Consider the following 23,911-nt stretch of genomic DNA (forward strand, 5'->3'; position numbering starts at 1 on the left):
ACTGCGTGTGTTTATGCTATTTGCTGCAGAAAGGCCTCATCTGTCAGAAGAGCTTGGCTTGTACTTGGAGCCAGAACAGTTTTGTTTCTGTTTCTACCCATCACCATAGGAATCAGCTAATGTCCACTGTCTTTCAGTGAGTCATTTTTTATTTTTATTGGTACCAGCTCTAATTATACTCTGCTAAATGTTAGGATGTTTTTGTTGTGCTTGACTAAATTGTCTATGTTACCATCCAGTATTGCAGATTTCCAAACAGTCATAACATTGTTCAAAAAGTAAAAGTGGCTACCTAATCTGTCAGATACTAATGAAGCTGGCTTTCTGTCCTTTTGACGCGTGTGTAATGATACGTGCTCCTTTGAAGTAATGAGACCACCTGAGACACACTGTGTTACATAACAAACTTCTTTTTTCAAGATGCCTGTAACTAACTCATCTGAAGAACACAGCTTCTGGTTAATGCTAGATACAGCTGAGTGATGAATAAATGAGAAAAAATTAGACAAATGCTGGCTTAAAAACTGCATTCACACCAGTGTACAGTGACAGCTAAAACTGGACAATTTAGCCACGTTCGGTACAGAAGTGTACAGATTTTCATGTTGGACAAAACCGTACAAAGCCAGTTGTCTGGGAGACTTGCACTGTGGTCCAAAGGTCAACCCCAGCCTGTGACAGGCTGCTTGGACATAGATTTTTATGCCTCAACCTCAATTCCAGAGAGAATATTGATTTTAGACAAATGTGCAAAACCCCGGATTACATTTGTTAAAGTCTACTGACAGTGTTTTTAAAGATATGTGGCAACTGTGGTTGAGGTTAAGGAATGGTTAGAGGTTAGGGTAAAAAAAATAAAAAATAAAACATTTGTAAAACATCTGAGAAATCCAGTCTCTAGATGTAATACACACCCATCAATCAGCCTGACTTTTCACTTTGCAACATAAAATACATTCTATGGGCACCGAATGTAAATAGATTGGCTTAGTATTAACTTTATTTCAGGTTATTTTGCAGGTTTTGAGAGAAATAAAGCACACAAATATGCTAATTTTCAATTTCTATGATGCACACACACACTTTAAATGATTTTGGAAAACATCATTTTGATTAATTTTAAATGGGGACTACATATGTGCTACATATTTGATGTAAATAAAATTTCCAACCAAAAAAGTTTTCATAAATTTGTCAATAATTCCACATTTCTATCAGATACGACTTCTTCCATCTCATCAATCACAGCCGTTGGTTTACTCTTAAATGACCCGACCTTAACATCCTGTCACAAAAGGAAACACATTCACTTAAAGCAGCAAGGATGACACATCATGGAACTATAATATTACAGTGAATGTGTTTTGTGGTTGTATTTTTACCTCTGGTGACTGTGTTGTTTCGTTGGTGCTACCTGACAAGTAACGGTTGGATTGTGGTAACTTAACTGTCTACATTCATGATCTTGGTGACCCCGTGACATTTCCCTCCCTTAAACAATCAGATTACAAAGTCACACCCATCAAATGAACCTCTCTCCTGACCCCTCTGACGCTGACATGGACATTTTGCTTTGCACATTCATTGCTCGTAGAAGAATGAGAGAAAAACTACAGACTTTGCGTCTTCCTGACCTTTCTGTCGCCATCACACTCACATCACGTGAATCTCCACTGATGCTTCAAAAGCAGTAAAAAAAAAAAAATGAAATATGAGAACTTTTAGAAACTAAATTCTTTCAGCTTTCTTTTTCAGGTACATGCAGTTTACAAATGGATGGTTGCAACAGAAGTAAATGTTAAATCAGTGTCATTATTCAGTCCACAGCATGTGAGACAGCTCTGTCCTCATCTCTACTGTCGGTTTTTTGTACTGTGTGCCAAGTATAGTTTCTCACACACTGATAATCGGCTTCTTGGACATGTCTCCATCATACGCATGCAAACGACAGCGTCAGTGAAGGGATAAAACAACATATCATATTGTCTGAAAGGAATGCTAAAGACTACACAGTGTTTCATCTCATGGCCTGGGTTCAAGTACCCATGGCAGTGGACCATCATCCTTTGACAAATGTTCAGCGCCATTAATCCATCAGGACCATCGCAACCAGGAACAGATAATCACAACCAATTCTGTACTTTTTTTTTTCTTGCTAAAGTTACAAGTATTCTTGCCAACGAACATTCAGATCTCTTTCATGCGACCAAACCCACATTGCTTGCAGGGAACATTCACAGCAAGACCAGAGTTGCACAAAAGGACTGAGGCAATTTGTGAATAAATTCTAGCAAATCAAATGTAAATGAACTGATTTACAGCCTGGGTGGCAAATCCTCAGAATCCTTCTTTACGACCTAACGCACAGTGGTGGTGTTCTTCAGTATCGCTGGTGTGGTAAACAGCTAAAGTCAGCGCCAGTATCCTGTAGGCAAAGGAAACGAAAAGGGCAGGTCCATGAAATGCCTCACTGGGCTTTGGAAGGGTGGATGTGAGTACTGGTATAAACAGGGAACAGTGTTATCGTATGTCCACTCAGGCACTCAAGGCTCATTAATATCTGTCACAGAGTGCTCAACGAAAAAAAAAAAAAACAACCTCCATGTGAAAAGAACTTTTTAACAGGATATGGGTGGATATGCGATATGACAACGCTGACACTTGTTTTCAATGCAAAGTCTCTCCGCTGTCAGGAGACAGTATGACTGAAGAGAGGATACTTCATATCTGATTCTGTCAGAGTCAGAGTCAGGCTCTCATGGAAATACTGACAAGCATAATGGAGCATGTCAACAAGCTATTTCCCAATAACACAGCTGCAACATACAGCTACTCACTTTACAGGTACATATAGCAGTTTATTACATAGATTACCAGGAAATATTGACAGATGTGCCATTAATCCTCAATAAACATGTAATAATGACATTAATGTGCAGTGACCAATGACTTATCATTTCCAGTTTTCTGTTAGATCTGGCAGTCAAAACAGGTTTGTCAGATTTGCAGTTGTCAGGGCATGTGAACTTTATTGATCCTGAGGGATAGTCTTAATGACCTGATAAAAGTTTGTGTTGGGTATTTAAACGCAATAAAAAGTAAATGAGTAACAGCGCTCAGTAACTTTCACCACGGAGACAGCGAACACAATTTATCGGAGTGTAAAAATAATATTCTACTGTATACAAGGCAAAGTCTTTGGTTTGAACCAGATAAATATCCAGGTGAATCAGCAGTAGGATGTCGCTCACTGCGTGTGTGCATCGCGGTCATGCTTCATATTATCAAATGAAGCTCAGAAATGATTTCACAAGCTTACCGACCGTAAGTCTGATACACCTTGAAAGAAATGTAATATTGCATGTGCATATGTGTTTGCATATGTTGGACATGAAGAGATTTTAATTCAAAATACTGCTTAATATCAATTTGGAAGAAGTAAAAGATGGAAGAGTTTTCGAAATAGAAATATTTAAGATGTCTTCGATGTTAAACAGGAGTTCATATCAGATGCCACAACATCAGTAACATCAGTCATCATTTATCATTGTGGTGGCGCCGTTACCAGTGTAGGGGCGTCATTTTGAGAGACCCAGCGGAAATAATAATCCAGGGCCGCAACATGGGCTGTGCCTTTAATGCGTCTGGAATTAAATGTTTGTTTTTATAAGAAATTTGAAAGTTATGTTTTAAACATCACACGTCAACAGTTAAGGATATATACAGGATACTGTATTATTATTATTATTATCTTAATGTTTCTGTGCTATGATGGTGAGAAATACATAATTTGTTTGAGAAGATACAAATACCTGTTCAGTCGCCTGTGTTAACACTGAAACTATATAGGCCGAGGATCTCTGCAGAAAAGGCTTCAACAGTTTCATCTTAGCACAAAAGTGCAGTTGTCTAAGTCTGTTATTCCATCCTTTTTGTTAAAACCTGTTATTAAGTGCAAGGATTTCATCAGCAGAACTTTTTGGACAAAGGTTGAGAACAAGTTAAGTAAGAGTGAGTGCACTAAATACCATCATTCAACAGCCACTGTTGAAGGCTTAATATTTCTCAGTATGTAACTGTCAGAGTGAGCGGCAGTTAAAACATTTAAAAGTTTAACAGACTCCAATTACAACATCTTCAGGCAACATGGGAGTTGATTCCATGGAAAGAAAATATCAGTTTCAGATTAAATCTAAATCTAAAAGCCAAATCTAAATGTAACCCCCCGTCCACACACACACACACACACATACATGCATGCTGCTTGTTTGTTGGGAATTTCCACCTTCTTGAGAATGTAGGAGATGCTATTGCACAATAATGCAAAATCTCTGACTGTGATTGTTTTAGTAAATCACTCCAGCTCTCTATATACATCCACTATCTCAGGGAGGCACATGGAAGACAATTTTGAACACAAAAAAGTCTTCATATGTCTATCATGAACTCCTGGGAGAAAAGCTGAAAAAAAAAAAAACATCGATGCTGGATTGAAATAAAAAAAGAAAAAGAGAAGAAAAAAGATGCAAAGCTGAGCTGCACAGAAATATGACACCTCCCCAGAGCTTTATAAGCACGCCCTAACTGCGCAGGTAGACAGACTCAAGAGGAGCGCTGCAAACTACACCTGGAGCATCAGAGGTGAGCACTAAGATGTAAAACCAATATGCATAGAGACATAACAATCTGTGTTGGTCAGCAATTAGTCTCTTTAGGACAAAAAAAACATGTCTTTTTTTGTAATTTGTTCTAGTCATCAGTGATATGTAAAAGGTTTTCCATATCGTGTTATTATTTTCTCAGCTTTTTCTACTTTATTTATTTATATACTTATGAAAGCACACATTCTTCACATCATCGTGATGTAAATGTGCCACATTTAGCTTTTTTTTAAATCTATTTTTTAATTAATGTTGTCCAACAGACCAAAAAAAGCTAAATACAGGAAACATTTATGTGCAATGGACATCAAATACAAATGTGATAATGTTTAAGAACCATGACTGCTTCATCCAGCATGTGCAAACAAATCCTGTGTTAAGAAGACTGAGATATGGAGTTGTGGGACTGTAAAGAGCTTTTGTAAAACCTTCGTTCAAGGTTCAAGGTTTCAGATGGGAACAGGGAGGAGTGGAGGTACAATAACCACAGAGCGATAAGGCTGATTGTAGGTAAACATCGTAATAATTCTTTGCATGCATGTGCCATATTTTCAGAGCTGCAACTACAGGCTGCACCATGGGGTTCAACGTGCTGTGCTTCCTCCTGAGCCTCTCTCTTTGTCTTGCACTTGCACAAGGTAAGGGGCTGTAAAAAGACAGCTGGTGTCACATATGCAGGATAGAGCTGTGAACACACAGCTGAAATAAAATGAAGGTCACTGAGGCTATTTTATTGCCTGCGTGGGCAGATGTGCCCGCATTGTGTATTTATTGCTTTGTTCAGTACTTTCAGCATTCACTGATTGTGTCGATGGCCTTTTGATTACTCGATATGTTATATCATACTGGACTGTACTGGATTTCTGACCTTACTGTTTTCTGATCCCTCAGTGTCCTATGACGACTGCTGCTTGAAATACATAAAAAAAATGGGCCACAACATTCAAAGACATGCAGTGGAGTACAGACGGCAGGAGACAGATGGAGGCTGCAACATCCCTGCTATAATGTAAATACACACTATCATAAACATCCTTTTTATGAGGGAATCGGTCAGCCTTCCTGAACTCTTTCAACAAGAGGGTTCTTTCATTGCTGCTGAAAATAAACATCTGTTTGTATCAATGGTACTTTAGATTCACCATGAAGAGGGGGCGAGTGTTTTGCACAGACCCCAGAGAGAAATGGGTTAAAGACCTGATGAGGAAGATTGACAGAAAGGCATCCAAAAATGACAGCAACAAACTTCCTGGGATGGTAAGTGGTTACTTATGGTAGTTTTTGCACCACAGTTCTCTCCATGTTATGGACCAATGTTTGCATTTATGTTCCAGATACTAGTTTTCACTTCTTGAGGAAAGAATGAGGCTTGTTGCTGCACTAGATTCAAGTAAAATGACGTTTGATGACGAAGATTTCTGCAACTTTAAAGACTCAATAACAAACTAAAAATTATTGATAAGAAAAAGATTTCTCTAGTGTGACCTGAGCATTTGATTGTAAAAAAAAAAAACATGTGAACTCATTTTCTAATGGATATCTTTGTTCTTTACAGCACCATCCACAATGGCAGAACAGAGGCTGATAGCGACAGCTGGCTGACCCCATTCATCCGTCCGCCCTCTGGTCGATCTTATCATTAAGCAAGATGCAGTTTATGATGGTTTTATGGCGTCTTGCTGGAAGGCAATGGAGGACGCTTGCCAAATTTGCTTTTGCTTTCAGTCTGCAGCGTTTAAGGGTCAAAGGCCTGCGTAGAATTGCAGCAGCACTTTGTTGTCCAGGGTTGGGCTGCTGATGCTGATTGGTCTCCACATGATACATATAAATACATTCAACAGCATGGCTGCTTCACTGGGAATAATTGTGACTATTTTCTTCCCTTTCAAGAACTTTTAACATTCAATTGTTTAATTGTATAAATGGTGATGGTGTGGAGTTAAATGTAAATTATTTTCTGTACTGTGTGTCATGGAAAAGGAGTCTTGATTTCTAAATTGTTTTAATGTCTTTTTATACATTTTGTTAGTATACATGTTCCCATAAAAGCATTATTGCAATCAACTTAATTTTCACATTCACAATGTTGTTTAAATATTCATGTATATATACACATAAAATTTATTATACAGTCTCTTCCTGTTTGTCCACTGTTTGTTCATTGTGTTATTGTAATTTAAACACATTTTTACCATGTCTGGTTGTAAAAGAAGTGATATTATATAAAAACTGGCATATTTCCTCATGGGAAAACAAAGAGTTTGGATTGTACCCTAGTTTTAACCCAGGGTAGTATACAGCAGTAACAATATAAACTTAGGGCAGTCATTTGCCCTAAAGTAAGTGACACATTCACTGTACACAACAGATTGCTTTTTCCCACACTGCTGTAATTCAACACACTGTTTCACATTAGGCTCTTATTTTCGAGCTGTTCTCAAAGTGCTGTGATCCCTGTAATTGTACATTTCATGCTCTGAAATCGTGGTGTGAATATTTTTCTTGTGTTTCCCTGTTCCATCCTCCGAGCAGATACAGAACAAAGAGGTCATATTCTTTTTTTTCCTTTTCCTAACCTGTCTTGCAGTGTAACTTAAAATTTGACCAGATACTAGGACTTTGACTGCAGTTGAGTTGTGTTGCACAGGATCCACAGCGCAATCACATCAAACTATTAGTGCAAAATATCTGCAGAGACAAAGCAGGAACACATGAAGAAAAATCTTAGATTACCATCTGTGATGTGCTGACAACAGACAGTATCCGGTCTTGCTCAGTGATCTAAGTGTGTTACACTCATCTCCATGGGCACTCACAAGAGCTGCAGGGACATGCAGCTGATAAAATCACTCAGTGAATAGTGCAGTGTTTGATTTTTGCTGCCTCCACGTATTAGTGCCTTGCAGAAGCTTCATCTTGACCTAATTAGCAAGAATATCAGAGACTGCAAGCCTGCGCATTACAGTGTATTAATCATCTGATGTGTGTTGATTAAAGGGAAGGGAAGGCGTGAACACATCTTCTCGGCCGACGTACACATGAGTTAGGAGGTGACAGTGGGTGTGATGTGTTTGTGAAAACGTTTTAAGCGGAGCAATCAACATTAAAAAGCAGAGAATCCCCCGCACACGAAGGATAAGTATTTGTTTGAACTGGGCTGCCAACTTAGCCTAAAGGCAGAGAAGATAGACAACCTGACAAATACACGATAATCAGGAAGACATTAACGACATATACGTTATTGATGGACATCCAAAAATCCCTCGGGTATGATTAATAAATGCACCTTCTTCAGTGGTCAAAGAATTTGGGTGCAGCTCGAAAAGGATTTTTGGTGCCGAGGCTTTGTTTCTTCTTGTGTATATGTCAGCCATTCCTGACAAATGTGCTGCGCTCTTCACTTCTGCATGCTGGGACAGAAAGAGATGGCTGGTTGGCATCATGAGCAGAAATATTAGCCTTCTTTTATCAAAAGGAAAAACCATGAAAGTATGAGACAGAAAAACAATATGATGAAAAAATGACCTGACTCGGAAACAAATGGGATGTTTGAACACGTACAAAGCAGAAACAGAGAAAATTAGACTATAACATGTTACAGGATACTTTACAAACTGAAATAAAACACAGATTTGTTTCCTCGTGTTTTATCTCTGGCACCTTTATGACATAAAAAAACCCTTTGACATTCATGTCAGCAGAAATCTGTGGAAGTTTGGTGCCAAAGATAATTATGTTGGAATTATAAATCATGACTCCCTCAGAGTCTAGAAAAAAAAAAGATGAAAGCAGTCGTTAAACATTGAACACCACAAAGCCTAGAAATGCCATTATGTTTATTGCCATGATATTTTTACCTAACCCCCAGAGCTGTCACAACAGCTACTTTGGTTTGTATTTGCAGGACCATGAATAATTGCTCGCCTTGCTCTAGTTTGCTAACAGGCTGTATGACTGAAATATTTTGCAGCACTATGAATGCAGTGAGTTGTTTAATGGTCCGCTCTTTTTCAGTGATTGCAGGTTATTTAAATCCACTTTAGTGTACAGGCTGCAGGACATCTCCTGAGATCAAAATAAAAATATTAATAATAACATATATAAATATGTGTTTATATTCTTTATACAATTTTAATGACTGTACATATAAAATTTTAAGAGAAAACAAAATTCACTTTTTTTTCTAATATAATTCTTACATAATGTTTTCTAATGTAAATAAAAAGTCATTTATTTGTTTACGGAAAGGTTTTTGTTACTGAAAAGTCATTTTTTAAAATTTATCTACGATAAAACTGATCACTGGTTAGCATGTATGGAAATGTATCACAATTAAAAAGGGATCCAAAAATAGCTAAGCTTCACGACAAGATGAATGAAAAACCTGAAAAGAATTATTAAAATATTATTGAAACTTTATCACGGATATATTATATATAATACACTATATACGGATGGAAAACCAAGCATTTGAATGTACTGAAAATGTCAAAACCCAAGGCTATTTCTAATCATGTTTACAGTTTCCTGACTGACATCTCACTTGTTTTAAAAAAAAAAAAAAGTGGTTTATTTTCACATTCCTGTTGCGAAAGACGAGCCTCTGGGTCATCTTCAGCCCCAGTGAAATTTCATTCATGCTCAGCTCGTTTGAATACAACACACTTTCAAAACATTTGATGTTATCTCAGTGCGCACACGACTGCCAAGTTTGGTTCCAGACTCTGATCCTGCGCTACACTTTCCTTTACAGAGACTTGGATTAGTACGACCAGATTTAAATCTGAAACCACATTCTACCCTTTCAGATTTACTAAAACCACAAGAAAGTGATTCTCCCTCTTTCTGAGACTTAGCTAAAAAGAACAGGATCATCATGACAGTCTTTATCTAAGTATGGAGTTGAGGCGAGGAGACATTAGCTTAGCTTAGCATAAAGCCAGGCAGAGGAGGGAAACAGCTAGCCTTGCTCACCATGCACCTCTAGAGTTCACTAATTAACGTGTTGAATTTGTGTTTGCTGAACCGTCTCCCTACAGTGACAACAAGACTGTGGGAGGTTACTGAGCTCAGCTGTTCACCAAGATAAAGTTAAAGCCCATACCTTCCCTCTAACACCACTGTGGGACACCACGTTTTATAAACGAGCTTCAGAGGTGCTGGTAGATGTAGTTTTTACCTCTGGAGAAGGTCAGGTGAGTTTCCCCCCTTTGCTTCCCATCTTTATGCCAAGCTGGACCTCTGGGCTCCAGCTCCGAACTTACCACACAGCTATGAGAGTGGTATCCATCCTCTCATCTAACTCTTGGGGAGAAGACAAAAAGAAAATGTTCTACTCGTTTTAGAAACCAAACTACATGATGAGACAGACAACAGAGTGGCGTTTATTGAGCTGGCCCTCTGAGCCCGCTGTCCATCGGAGTCTGTTCTGGGACTCTCTGGTGCATGACTGGCTGTAGCCCACAGCTTCCACAGACCTCCTCTTTTGGATGCGGTGTAGCAAAATGCGGTAGGTCCCGGTCACGGGGCTCCTTAAGTCTAGGTTGTTGTTGAGGAGATGGACCCTGGTGATGCCAAGATCCTCCAGCACTGCTTTCACATTTAGTTCATCTGAGCTGAGGTTGTAGTTGGGCTCAACCAGATGGGAGGGTGTAGGGCTATAAGAGGGGTAGGCCTGGGGATACTCAATGCCTCTCATCCACTCACTGGACATGATCTGTGCCATTGTGAGGCGATCAACAGGCACCGGCCTCAGGAGGCCCGTAATGATCTCCTGGCATGATCGAGGTACATAGGAGGGGATGGTATACGAGCCCTGCAGGATACAGCGTCTCAGCCTACCTGTGTTAGTAGCTTTGAATGGCATGGTGGCAGTCACCATGAAGTAAAGCAAGATACCCAGCGCCCAGATATCTGCATACTGGCCGGTGTAACCTTTCTCTTTGAACAGCTCAGGGGCCGCGTACGGTGGAGAGCCACAGAACGTGTGAAGGACATCGCTGGGGCAGCAAAATGTGCTAAAACCGAAGTCACCTACTTTAATGCAGTAAGTGCTGGTGTAGAAAACGTTCTCTGCCTTCAGGTCCCTGTGGACAATATTATTATCATGCTGGAAAAAGAGAAAACAGATGCAAAATTATTATACTAACATTCAGTTTCCTTGCAGGGGAATCAAGCACAGCTTATTGACCACAAATGAAAGGTCACATGACAAACTGGATTTTAAAGTTTTATCCTTCAAAAAGCCTTTTATTGTTATTACTGGTCTCTTGCTTCCAGTGTTGGCCTGAAAGCAGCTGTTGACTCACCATGTGTTTGACTGCGGACAAGACCTGTGAGAACACCAGCTTGGACTCCAGGTCCGACAGGCGCCCCCTGGTGCTGATACGGGAGAACAGCTCTCCTCCGCTAGCATACTCCATCACCAGGTAGAGCCGCTTGAACGTCTCCACCACCTCATACAGGCGCACTATGTTGGGGTGAGCCACCTTCTCCATGCAGGAGATTTCAGAGGCGAAAAGCGCCTGCGAACGTTTGTCCAGACGCACCTTGTCCAGGATTTTTACTGCCACTCTCTCTGTCAGAGGAAGACAGACACGGGCAAAGACATGAGGCAACAAGGAATAAAAACACATTTCACTCCACTTTATTTTACACCTTCACTCTCTTGGTTGCGAATGATTTCTTTTCCTTCCTTCTGTTATATTTTCAATATACACTTTCACCCATTCACAAATGTGTGCTTATCACTGTGTTATACAAGATGTAGGCTGTGGAGGCTGAAGACTGACTGTATGGATTAGTGGGTGGCTGCTTAATGAGATTATCTATTGTCTTCTGACACGTGGAACGACCCAGACTGGAACTGCAGTGTTGAGATGAGCTGACTCCAGTGTCTCCTGAGTCTGGGTGTCAGCACATTCATTACAAATTGAGGACCATCCAGGTTATACATATATATATATAATATATTTCCATGCAGATATTCCTCTGTGCCATAAAGCTTCAAAAACCATTAGAAAAACATAACAAAGCCTCACTGTTGCATGGGATGACGTGTTTATTACGATGAACATGGGCACTGTCGTTTATTTTGAGTCAGCTCATAAACCTCCCTGCTGCCAGAAATACTCACCAGTGACCCAAATTAGCATCTTAAATAGTTCCCAACAATGTTCCTGTTAGTGTGTTAAAAACTGCAATCCCCAGCTTGTTAAGAAACTATTTAGCCTTTCTTGCAAATGAAAGTATATATTCCTGACCTCTTTAAAGGTGTACTGTGTATCCTCATTAGGAGCTAATGGGCTTGGGTCTGAGAGCCACAGGGGGAAGCTGGAAAGTATTGAGAGATGGTCTAATGCACTGCTAGTTTTGGTCTTGTCAAGGGTTTTTTTTTTTAACAACAAGAAAAATACAGATTATTCTTATAGCCTCATCCTTTAATTGTAAGAAGTTTAGTATATCAGGGGTTAACATTTGACATGCAAACTAATATGACTCAGTTTTATTTGCAGCGTTTGCGATCATACTTCTAATGTTTTCCAGGAAGGAACATGAATAGGTGTCGCCTTTCCCGCCCAGCTTATCAATACTTTATTGCATCAGATTTATTGCAACAACTCTTGTCCTCTTGCACTTTACTTTTTCCACATGGAAACATAGAGAGCATTTAATCATTTTAACAAAACATACAATAATATGTGAATGAACCTTGTGACCAAATCATATCACTTGATTCTTGCAGCGATAGGCGTTTATCACATGCTGCCATGTGTCCTGCCTGATCACTGAAGCTGTGAAAATGTGGGGGACAAAGAGAGAAAGGTTTCAGCATCTCACCTTTGGTCAGGTCATGTATCCCCAGTCTAACCTGGGAGAAGTTGCCGGAGCCGATCTCCCCTCTCAGCTCGTAAAGCCCCACCCGTCGTCCAAATATCAGATCATTCATCACTCTCTCTGAATGAGTCAGATCATACAGGGCCTTCCCAAACGCCATGCGCTGCATCGACTCCTGCTCCTCTGTCATGTTCTCCTTTGTCTGCAGCTTTTTCCCCACCTTTGGGGACATCAGGGTGATGATCTCCGTCTGATGTGGAGCTGTCTTCATGTGGCCCCCTGAGATGGAGAAAGTAATCAAATCGGTGTCATACATGCAGCAATGATTTGAAATGAATACTTAACTGCACTTAAATCACAAGATCCTAAAATGTAAATGTAGAGCTGCGTCTTCACTTACATGTTTTGCCTTTTATATTCTTCTTACTTCTCTCTGTGTTGATGGCATTATTTCTGCTGTTCAAATACATGATTCCTCCCACGGGCACCAGAGGGTTCCCTGCCGTCCTCTGTGATCAAAGTTCTTGAAGATTTTAAAAAACAAGAAAGTGGTGAACTACCAAGAAAACACTTTTCCACAAACCGAAAACGAAAGAAAAACCGAAGTAAGATGCATGATTTGAATCCAAAACCATCTGCATGCATCAGGAAAAATGCTCTGAGGTGATGTTGCTCGGAAGTGTTGACCCGATGCAGCTCTTTCTCACTAGCTCTGTCCCGGTGCTGCAGTATTGTCTCCTGATGTATAATCCAGAACTATCACCCTGTAATCTCAGAGCGTTGGACTCCACCCATGCAGACAGACAGTAGACAGGCTTTACAGAGACCTGTTAAACCCCTAGACACGAACAGGGGGCATGATACAGGTGCATGGACACGACATTGATGGGATTACCTCTGTAATGTTCTGCATATCACCATCATTATCAGGGGTCAATGGACTGAGGAAAGGTTATGTTGCACAGGGTTTCCTGGAGTCAAATTATTACATTTTACACAATTATTTAAACGTTATTTATTACTGTGTTGATGAAGGCTGCATTGACAACAAATACAAATTCAAGTTCCTGTCATTTTCCACCAAATCAAAACAAAAAAATGGTGTTTTACCCTGATGAACTCAACCTGAACCTAAAAGAGGTGAACTCAAAGAGTCTGTAACGTGGCCTTGTGACCAGGCTACACAGTAACACAGTGACCCAGACGCCGACCACGACACCAGGCAGACACAAGGCCAGACAGTCCGCACGTGTTACCTGTCGCTCCCGTCAACCTCTGCTACCCAGACTAGACACGAGGATTGTCTAACAGTCATCATGCATAAGCTGCATGTTCATGTTGTGCATGACTCATTTTAATCCAATCACCAGCCCAGTGATTATCTCAGCCCATGCAGCGTTGAATTAAATTCCTCTAATGAGGAAAGCTTTGCTGGAGTGGCTGCATTCAGACAGGTGTGTTTCGTAATTTTACAGGACAGTCACTGAGTAACAGAGGTGGTTACAGAGAGTCACTGTGCAGTTCATCATCTGTGCTTTTAGAAAAAGGCCTGGATGCATGTGAAAGGTACAGGTAACAACGCCAGGCACGTATTCTAATTCCTCTGACATTTACAAGCAACATAATTTAATGGACAGTGAGTGACTCAAATTCATAGATGAGGCTTTACATCAACATTAAAATCAAATAAAGTGATGGGGATTTATGCATCTAAAATGGCCTCTGAGAAAAATGGAAGTATTTTAAAGGACAGGATGTTGCTTTTGCAGATTATAAAAAACAACAAAGCATTGTGGAGACTGAAAGTTTATTCTCTATCTTGGAAACAGCTGTTGGTGAAATGTGAGATGTCACTGCCTGGTCCATTAGTGGCTGTTCTGCTGCTTTGTGTCGTATCAGAGCATTGAGCCGGTGGTGAGATTGTTTGATGAACTTTCATTGTCAACTTTTCAGCCAATGTGGAGACAACTTCTCTGCTGAGGAAGATCATGGGACTCGAACGAAGACTCAGCTACTCACGGAACTTGTGATCAGATAGTTGTAGTGGTTCAGCAGTAGTTTCTTTTTGCAACACAACATTTCATTTCATTTCATGTGAGTTGTCAGTTGTTGATAACCTGTGACCCCTGATGACCTCTTAAACACAACTGCATAATTAGTCTTACTTTTATTTTTACTTCACAATATTATATAATACAAATTACATAACACACAATTCATATATAGTTTATGACTCCTGCTGATCCTCTAATGCCCCACATGAAGTGAGGTCAACTTCCTTGAGTTTCTTTAGGCAACATATCATTAGATCTACATAATTAAATCAAGTCATTACTCGGACTGAATCTGGGTTTTACCAGGATTATGACAGAGTTTCAAAAAGATTTGTTGTCGCTTCATGAAAGGAATCAACAACTGAAACCGCTGAGGGCATCACCTTAATCAAGGTGTCTGAGTGCTGATGGCTCTCTGAACGATGATCCGTTGATCCTGGTGAAAATGAGGGGATCACATCAACACTTCAAAGAAGGACTAACACCTTATTAAGATATGAATGGAAAATCAATAAAACAACCAACATTATCAACTTCTTTCCTGTGATTAAAATAAAACATGATGTAACACGAGAAAGGAACAAAACAGAGTTTCTAGGTTGCCGCTTTGTGTAACTGTAACTTTGCCTGCAAACTGTGTTTCTTAGTTACGTTTCCATTTGACCTGGGTAGATACCATAAACTTGCATGTCTGGAAACCTGTTTAATGAACAGTATCTTATTCCCGTTCCCAATCTTTCCACTTTCTCTGTAGAGAAAAAGAAGCTCTGAGATTTGAAGGGCAGCTCTGAGAGGTCTGGCCATTTGGTGTCATGTTGAATAAACACAAAGGTGCTGGAGTTTTCAGAAGGGGAGGCTCAGGCCCCCACGCTGATCCTGTTTATGTGTTTGGGCCGGGTTTTGTTTTAAGTCAGAGGTGCTAAACACCTTCCCCCTGAGATAAAAGATGATTAATGCCTTTGAATGAGCGACGCTTTAATGGCTCAAGGCTACTTAAGCACTTCATTAGGGTGAGCTCAGGCCCGGTCGACACACTCGAGCCACTGGGTCCTCTCGCAGCAGAAACAGAAAAGCTGCAGAGATTTCCTTTGAAGTGCTTGTAAGAAACCGTCCCACAAGGCATTCAGCATGGAAATTTGATTAGCTCTCACTTTTTTTTTTTTTTTGACCCCTCACCACTCTGAGACCTTGTTTCGGGCGACATTTGGGGCTGAAGCTCGATCCTGTATAAATATCAGAGGCTTCACCGAGCAGAGGGACACTCAGGATCTGGCAGCCGAGGAGCAGATTCGGATTAAAGCCATGGATGTGCCCCGGCCGCTCCTTGTCCTCCTGTGTGCCCTCCACCTGACCTGTAAGTACTGTTTGCTTTGCTCTACTCTGCTACTGCTGCTGTGACATTATAGCTGTTAACTCGCTGGACTGACACCAGTCTGCTCAGATTGACTTGCTGATCCTTTATTATATGATTGGTAAACCGGAGCAGTAGGACAGGGTGTGATGCTGGGAGATGTGTTCACATGCGTTTCTGCAACTGCAACAGTGAAGTCAAATCACTTTAACTAAATACTGACGTTTTTTTTTTCTTTCAAATCCAAAATGAACATTTCCAGATTAATATACTCACGTATTATATCTAAATATTTTAATAATGTAATTAAGAGTGATTTTCCTTTTTCCTGGAAAGCCATTGTTCTAAATATTCCTCTTGGCTTAAATAATGAACGCTTTTCATCAACAAATCACCCTGAAGAAAATAGATTCTTGCTCAGCTGTCGTCTGTGTTTAACATATTGTAATTTAAATACTGATCTCATGGTTAATGATTTTTTAAAAACTAAATTCAGCAATATAATTGAATTTTTAAGTCACTAATGTATGTTCATGTTGTGTTTTCTAGTGACTGGGGGGTCGGGCAAACACACCGATCACAGAAACCTGTTTACACAGAGAGTGTGCTGCAAGAGACAGAGCCACTTTGTGTACATCGGACAAGGTAAAGCACTACACTCCTCCTACAGGGACCGTCCAACACATTTGTCTTTATAGCTTCTAGAGAGAACAAAGCATGATGTCTCATATTTCATTACAGAATTGGTTTAATAGTTGGAGAAAATCAAACAAAAGAATCAGCGCCTGTCTCTTCCCTCTGTCCCCAGACATCTCTGGGAGTCCTGTCAGTGTGGATGTGGGGATGTGCAGGTCGCACTGTGGAGCAGCATCCAGGCCCCCACATGAGGCCGGGCAGCAGGAATACCCCAAACACTCCTCCATGCTGGAGTTCCTCAGGAGCAAGAAAGTGAGTGAAGCCTCCCAACACCGCCACAGGGGGGCGCTGTACCGTAGTGATGACCTGTGAAGGCTGACACAGAAAGAAGCCTAAAACATGAAAACATTCTTTTAGCACAGTGTCCGCGGTGGTTTAACCCTGTAAATACATGTTAGAATATACAGTCAATATATTTATTTCATTTGTATGATCAATAAATGTTATTAGGTCATTTTGGAATTGAACATCAATCATAAACTTCTTTTGAACCACACAATTGAAGTTGCTCAGAAACACGTCCTGACATGTTTGACCCAAACCCGCCTCTCAGAAGATGCGGACCCGGGGGGCCGCAGCTCCAGAGAGCCCGGAGCCGCCGAGCCAGCTGCCCTCCTGCGGGATGAACCAGGTGTGTGAGCCGACCGGGATGCGAGTGGACCGGGTGCTTCTGCTGGAGGGGCCCCGGGAGGTGGAGGTGGTGGAGGAGTGTCACTGCGAGATCAAGCTGAGCCAGTGCATCCGCGTCCCCGCACTGAGGACCTACCACCCCGACACCCCCTACGAGACAGTCATCGACGTGGGAGGATGCCCCCGGTCTAAGGGCTCTCCAGGTGTGTGTGTGTGTGTGTGTGTGTGTGTGTGTGTGGGAGGAGGCACTGTCCTCTACAAACAGCAGATGATCAAATGCAAAATGATTCACTGAGATATAGAAAGTTGATGTTTTGAGCCATTCATGTTTTGAAATACAACAGGGATAAGCTCCTCTAAACTGGTTGGTTCAGTCTCACTATTACCGAATTATGCCAAATGTGACATAATACAAGAAAAATATTTCAATTACATTTCATTGGACAGAGAAATATTTTAGGCCAACTTTTTTTTGCCTTTACCTTTAGATTCATTTCATTTGTTTATCTAAACCATGAAAATCATTGAGGTTTGCCTCATTTGCAATGATGTCGAGTCAAGTTAAACTTCAAAGAAGGAGAATACTCAGTGAGAGCATCTGCACACTGAGGTGAAGTGGTTTGAGATCATAGAGATCAAAAGTTTATTCTAGTATCATCAAAATGGAAAAATGCCTTAAAGTGCATTATATTTGTGTGTATGTTGTGTAAAAGAATAAAACTGCATGTCCAGGACTTAGGGTAGAGATATAAACGCTGCAGGTCATGACCTGTGTCAGGTCACACTGATAAAACTGAAGCTCTTATGTTTTGGGGGGAAAAATTGAACTAAATCTACAAATGTAATTAGTTTTAATGATGAACAATTATATCTACAAACCTTTAACAGCACCAGTTATCAATTTGTTGTCTAGTGGGTTGAAAGCTCTGTCAATCAATAACCAATAAATCAATAATCCTGTGTTTTCTACTTTGATGTTGGGACAGTTTGTTTAGATTTGGATCACAGATTATAATGAACTTGCTCTTCCTGGCCATATAAATCTAATCTTCTCTTTATTTGTCATTCGCAGAGGGATTCTCCTGCGTCCCCACTAAGTTTGACTCAGCCTTGGTGGAAACCCCCAACAAAGTGGATCTAATCCAGACTGTGGTGGCCTGTGAGCTGAAGGAAAGCTGCTACAGGGTCCCATATGTGGAGTACTATTATGAAATAGTCCACCATGCAGATGGAGTCAAAGAAGAGAGGCTCAAAGTAAGTGTGAACTCAGTAAACCAGCACAGAAACACAGACTCTTCTGTCTGTGTTCATTTGATTAGCATGGCATACTTAACACTAGAAAGTGATGCATTTGTGATGCCACTTTCACACTTTCTTTTGTGATCGAGCTGAGAGGAAACGGGGGCCTAGCCTGGTGCCAGACACTAATGAAGTATCTATATTCATCAGACATGTGTGGAAGACGGCACTTAATCAAGCACCGGCCAGTGGCTGGCACCGCGCATCCTGGTGGGAAGGACTTCAGGATGTGTTGTGTGCTTATTCATGCACAACCTGCAACAATACACATGACAGACTGGCAGGTTTTTCTTTGAATTCAAACAGAGGAGGAATTTGTGCCACTTTACCTACTTCCAAGGTGCACGGAGAAAAAAGGCTGCAGAGTTCAAAACTCCTCCAACACACAAACCAAAGACACTGCTGAGTTGCACAGTTGTCGGGGTCCCTGTGCAACCCATCGCAAAGAAGGGTTTTGTTCTGATCACATTGCAAAGGGTCCAAGCTGTACATTTGTTGCACTAGACCTTTCAACAAACCCTTGCTTTAAAGGAACGTCCTGCAAACTGCATACGCTACATTCTCATCATCACAGAGATAGAGGGTTTTATAGAGAGAGTTGAAGTTGAATTCCAAGCCCCGGTTTTGGTCATCTGCTGTCTTTCAGCACCAAAGGTGTGAGCAGAGTGCAAACACAAATGGCCCCTGCAGGTGTCGAATCAAAGCAGTTAACATGCTAAACGGCAGCTGGCCCCCAGCTCAACTGGGTCAATATTTGCGACCAGCTGTGAGCTCATTGCCTTCTCTCTGTGTTGCTAATTTTCCACAGGAAATAGATGTGGGCAGATGTTTGGGAGGCTGCACTTCAGGAAACCGATGCCTTCTCAGGTAAGTATGAACCACAGCTGCCACATCCACACACACACACACACACACACACACCTCCTCTGCCACTCTCATTACAAATGCCTGTGAGCTCTTATGCCCCCTGAACTCAGCACTTTAGCTTTTTCTAGGTTAAATCGTAACGTCTCCTTTAAACCTTGTGCTTTATTTTGAGATTGTGGCAGACCTGCAACAAGAGAACTGTCGGTTTTATGGCCTGAGTGGGAAAATGCTGCACAAGTTTAAAAAAAAGTCTGTCTTTGTGTTTAATTCATGCATTTCTCAATAGGATTCATTTATCATTGCACAGTGGTAATAAGTTTATACCAGCACTGACTGTCTGATCAGTATCATGATGCTTCCATACAAAGTTTACACAGGAATCATCCCAGTTTGAAACGGGCAGTAACATGGCACAGTGACAGAAGCAGCCCACAGACCTGTTGCTGTTCTCGTTGCACAGTAACACTGACATTGGCAATTGGCTATAGACAGAAACTGTGGTTTAACTGTTTATTTGACACACAGCAGATAAACAGGTTGTTTGCTTCAGTGATTTTAATCTTCTTGTGTTTTTTTTTTTTTTTGATTTTCTGCCACAGGAGTCCATCTGATCCTGAAATTTGCCACTTGTGGGCTGAAAGACAATCCAGCTCCTGCGTCCCTCAAGCCTACGAGAGCCACAGCTTTGTCAACCAGCATGGGCAGCTACGCACTGTCCTCTCCATCACTTCCTGCTTTTGCCAAAACTGAACGCTGCGCCCCCCACTGGAAAAACAACTTCCAAGACCTGACGGGGGGGCTTCCAAAACTGAGACCCACTGTGGAAGCGGCCCACTGAACCAAATACTATCTCATTCATTGAAGACTTTTCTACCCTAAAGTATTATTGTATTATATGTAAATATATGTAAAAATGATAATTTTGTAAATAAATTTAATACCACATATTGGATTATGAATTGTCACTGAACTGCAAATGAAACATGGCACTGTATGATGACACCGAACATTTCACAGCAAAACAAGGCAGTGTGTGTGGCCTGCCTTTGATTTTATACATAAATATAAAAAGTTCAAGCAAAAGTACACACAATACTAAATTAATTTACAATAAAAGCAGGAGCAGCTTGCCAGGCCTGAAAGATAGTCTTTTAAACTTTAGAATCTGAAAAAATAAATAAATAAGAATAAGTGTCATGGTCAAACGGCCAGACTCCAGCTCTGGAGAGGAGCACACCAAAGGCCAAGCAACTTTTCAAACGTGCCTTTGAAAAAACACAAGTGCAGGAAGTTAATGGCTCCAATGTCAACCACCACCTTTCCGTGTCTTCTAAAGACAAGGCGTTTTATGGCTCGGTTGTAAGGTGTCATGAAGAAGAAAAAAAGGACTTTGATCTCTTAAATGTTTATGACAGTGGGCTTGAAACTTTTTTCAGTCTCAGTTTTTTCGTTTGTGCGTAAAGATGAAAGGCACCAAACGGCGCAGTGCGCTATAGAGAGAACTGGGAAATAATCACATTGAACGTACATTAAGATTCATTTTTATGCTGGGGAATAAAATAACTCATTATCAAATACAGATACAGTATATAATAGGCTATAGGCATTTCTGTATCTAAAGTGCAAAGGGGCAAACGCTGCACCCTAATATACATACACACAATATACCTACACATCCGGGGGCTTCACACTGTAAACTGTGGTCAGACTCATGTAAACAGCTGTAAATTATATCAAGAAAATCATGTTTTTATGGGGAAAAAGAAAGACCGGTGGGTGAAGTCACAGAAGTCAGGAGGGGCTGGCTGGGTGCAGCCGGCCTCCTTTTAAAGAATAAAGCTGCAAACTTGGTGATTATCCAGTCATGTAAATCTCCCGACGTGTAGCCAGCGACACCGGCCTATTTGTCGATGTAACTGGTTTCCACCTCAGACACTGAGCCCATTATTCGACATTAATGGATTCATTCAGGCGCAGTTGACCTCCCGCGGTGCCCGCACTTCCTCAGGAGATCAGCTCCGAGCTGATTCTCCTCGTATTCTTCACACTCCTCCAGCTCTGCAGTTACATATCAGAGACAAGTACATGTCCCACAGCAACAAACCCGCTGCTCCACAAGTGTCGAGCTGCTCCAAAGGCTGGATTTAGTTGATTTGAGCCTTTATTGCCAGACGTGGAGACAATGGGCTTGAATAAAATCTACAATCGGGTTCACACCTTGTTAACGCCGCCATTAGTCTCCCTTTACATTGGCTGATTGGTGATTTACATTTGCGACCAAATAGCATCTTTACTGCTGTTTACAAAGGCTTCGGGGGCACTGAAGAGGGAACGGGGGCATTTGATATAAAAAGTGGGGCTTCCAGGCTCCTGCAGTCACTCCAACTCCGAGCTGCCGGCTGGCTGTGCGCTTCGAGGACGCCGGGAAGCTGCAGGAATCGACCCACGCCGCAGAGATGTCGCTGTTCGTTGTGCGCTTCGCCGCCTTGGTGTGCGCGGTGGCTGCGCGGCCTTCGCTCAGCGACCTGGAGAACCATTTCTCAGCGGAGGACGAGTCGGAGGAGGTCCGCTCTGCAGCCATCAAGAGGCTGCTGGAGGTTTTTGGGATGGAGGACCCCCCAGCGATTCATGGACACAAGCAGCCACCTCAGTACATGCTCGATCTGTACAACACGGTCGCTGATGTGGATGGTGTGACCAAGGACCCGTACCTCCTGGAGGGGAATACTGTGCGCAGTTTCTTTGACAAATGTAAGATCTGATTTCTGCATGCACGCATTTGCAGCTGGCTGCTCTAGAGGAGAACATATGGGAGTTTTCTGGTCTCTAATGATAATTTCTTCCTTGCAGTGAGAAGTGAGCAGGTGGAGTTCAGGTTCAATCTGTCCACGGTTGCAAGAACTGAGAAGATCCTGACAGCGGAGCTCCATCTCTTCAAGCTGCGACCTCAGGCAACACTAGCATTCAACAGGCATCACTTCTGCCAAGTATGTAAACCAAGTGCAGTGATCAAGTCTGGATGGTGAAAGGCTCAAGTGACCACACTCTCCCTTGGATGTTTCGAATGTTGACTACATGAATTCTGTCTCCTTCAGGTCAGTGTTTATCAGGTGCTTGACACCACCAAAACCAACAATACTCAGGAGAAGAAGCTGCTGTCTTCCCGACTCATCCCGGTCCACTCTGCTGGTTGGGAGGTGTTCACCATCACACAAGCAGTGAGTATCCTCTTCTCTCTTTAGGGCCCTCGTTGACTGCTTGAAGCAAACACTGATCAGTGAGGAGTGAAATCTGTGTTTTAAATGACTAATGTGAACTTCCTCCTGAAGGTTCGCTCCTGGATGGTGGATGAAGGCAGCAACCTGGGACTCCACGTGGTGGTTCGGACTCTGGGAGGAAGCCTGATGGATATGAAACTGATCCGCTTCGCTTCAGGACGCAACCACCACCAGAGCAAGCAGCCCATGTTGGTTCTCTTCACTGACGACGGCCGCCGCTCCACTACTCTGGAGAGCACAGGTGAGACTCGGTTGATGAGGTTATGCCCACTGTTTGGAAATAATATACATCTGACATTTGTGTGGTCTTAAATGCTGATAAGCAGGGGTGCAGAGAAGCATTATGACGCCTAGGGGGAACTCTGGCCCCCCCAGGCCCCCATTCTCCTGTCATCACTGTCATTTGATCTGTGGCAATTTCCCTGTTTACATGAACAACTCAAACAAACCCCTGTAAATTTTATACGTTACAAATGTAATATGTCACACACACAAGAAAAATCTGATGTCCAGTTCTAATAGCTCTCTTTTCCACTACCAGACCCCAACGATACCACCGCCACCTCCAGCCTGCCCCACGCCCCCATGTCAGGGCCGCCCTCCCGCAGCGCTCGTTCCCTGGACTACAGCGAGGAGGACGGCGTGTCTCAGCCCTGCCAACGCCTGCCTCTCTATGTTGACTTTGAGGAGATCGGCTGGTCAGGCTGGATTGTCTCTCCCAGGGGTTACAACGCTTACCACTGCAAAGGCTCCTGCCCCTTCCCTCTGGGTCAGAACATGAGGCCGACCAACCACGCCACCGTCCAGTCCATCATCAACGCCCTGAAGCTGATCAAAGGCATCGAGACGCCATGCTGCGTGCCCGACAAGCTCTTCTCCATCAACCTGCTCTACTTTGATGATGATGAGAATGTGGTGCTGAAACAGTATAATGACATGGTGGCAGGAAGCTGTGGCTGCCACTGACATCAAGGAGTCACTGGCGCTGGGCTGCACAGATATTCATTAAAAATGCAATGTGAACTGGGTTTGGGGACACAGACAGCCAGCTGCCCTCTATAACTCAATCGCAGCTAATGAGTAATGTGCTCCCACATTGTAATATATGTAAATATCCATAAATTATAATATATGGCAGTGATGGAAGTGACATCCTGTGAACGGTGTAAATGTGTATATTTTATGTTTTCTGTTGTGAATGATTATGCAGTCAGAATAAACTGTGCAAAGAAAAGGTTA

General features: G+C 41.9%; 4 protein-coding genes across 5 annotated transcripts; 3 read left to right on the forward strand and 1 right to left on the reverse strand.

Moving 5' to 3' along the window:
• Positions 1–4,527: 4,527 nt before the first annotated feature.
• Positions 4,528–6,795, forward strand: ccl25a (chemokine (C-C motif) ligand 25a). The gene is made up of 5 exons (XM_071491031.1): positions 4,528–4,641; positions 5,217–5,299; positions 5,553–5,670; positions 5,798–5,918; positions 6,217–6,795. The coding sequence occupies exons 2-5, from the start codon at positions 5,239–5,241 to the stop codon at positions 6,244–6,246; spliced, it is 330 nt and encodes a 109-aa protein (XP_071347132.1). The 5' UTR covers positions 4,528–4,641; positions 5,217–5,238; the 3' UTR covers positions 6,247–6,795.
• On the reverse strand, positions 6,647–13,470 carry LOC139628883 (serine/threonine-protein kinase NIM1-like). The gene is made up of 4 exons (XM_071491025.1): positions 12,898–13,470; positions 12,501–12,776; positions 10,970–11,238; positions 6,647–10,770 (listed from the first exon to the last, which is right to left on the reverse strand). The coding sequence occupies exons 1-4, from the start codon at positions 12,965–12,967 to the stop codon at positions 10,015–10,017; spliced, it is 1,371 nt and encodes a 456-aa protein (XP_071347126.1). The 5' UTR covers positions 12,968–13,470; the 3' UTR covers positions 6,647–10,014.
• A 1,931-nt stretch (positions 13,471–15,401) lies between these two features.
• On the forward strand, positions 15,402–20,333 carry pnhd (pinhead). 2 transcript variants are annotated; one of them, XM_071491028.1, is made up of 7 exons: positions 15,402–15,905; positions 16,452–16,547; positions 16,711–16,850; positions 17,155–17,431; positions 18,301–18,482; positions 19,336–19,394; positions 19,994–20,333. In XM_071491028.1, exons 1-7 carry the CDS (start codon positions 15,854–15,856, stop codon positions 20,142–20,144), a joined length of 957 nt encoding a protein of 318 aa, XP_071347129.1. In that variant the 5' UTR covers positions 15,402–15,853; the 3' UTR covers positions 20,145–20,333. The 2 variants fall into 2 exon arrangements, with proteins under 2 accessions (XP_071347129.1, XP_071347128.1); XM_071491027.1 differs by having other exon boundaries at positions 15,405–15,905; positions 17,152–17,431.
• A 200-nt stretch (positions 20,334–20,533) lies between these two features.
• On the forward strand, positions 20,534–23,840 carry admp (anti-dorsalizing morphogenic protein). The gene is made up of 5 exons (XM_071490439.1): positions 20,534–22,145; positions 22,245–22,381; positions 22,490–22,612; positions 22,724–22,913; positions 23,214–23,840. Exons 1-5 carry the CDS (start codon positions 21,851–21,853, stop codon positions 23,636–23,638), a joined length of 1,170 nt encoding a protein of 389 aa, XP_071346540.1. The 5' UTR covers positions 20,534–21,850; the 3' UTR covers positions 23,639–23,840.
• Positions 23,841–23,911: the final 71 nt, after the last annotated feature.

This window comes from Trachinotus anak, unplaced genomic scaffold (genome assembly GCF_046630095.1).
Source record: "Trachinotus anak isolate AG129_WGS33_773 ecotype Australia unplaced genomic scaffold, CSIRO_AGI_Tana_v1 ptg000012l, whole genome shotgun sequence".
In the NCBI taxonomy this organism is placed as follows: Eukaryota; Metazoa; Chordata; class Actinopteri; order Carangiformes; family Carangidae; genus Trachinotus; species Trachinotus anak.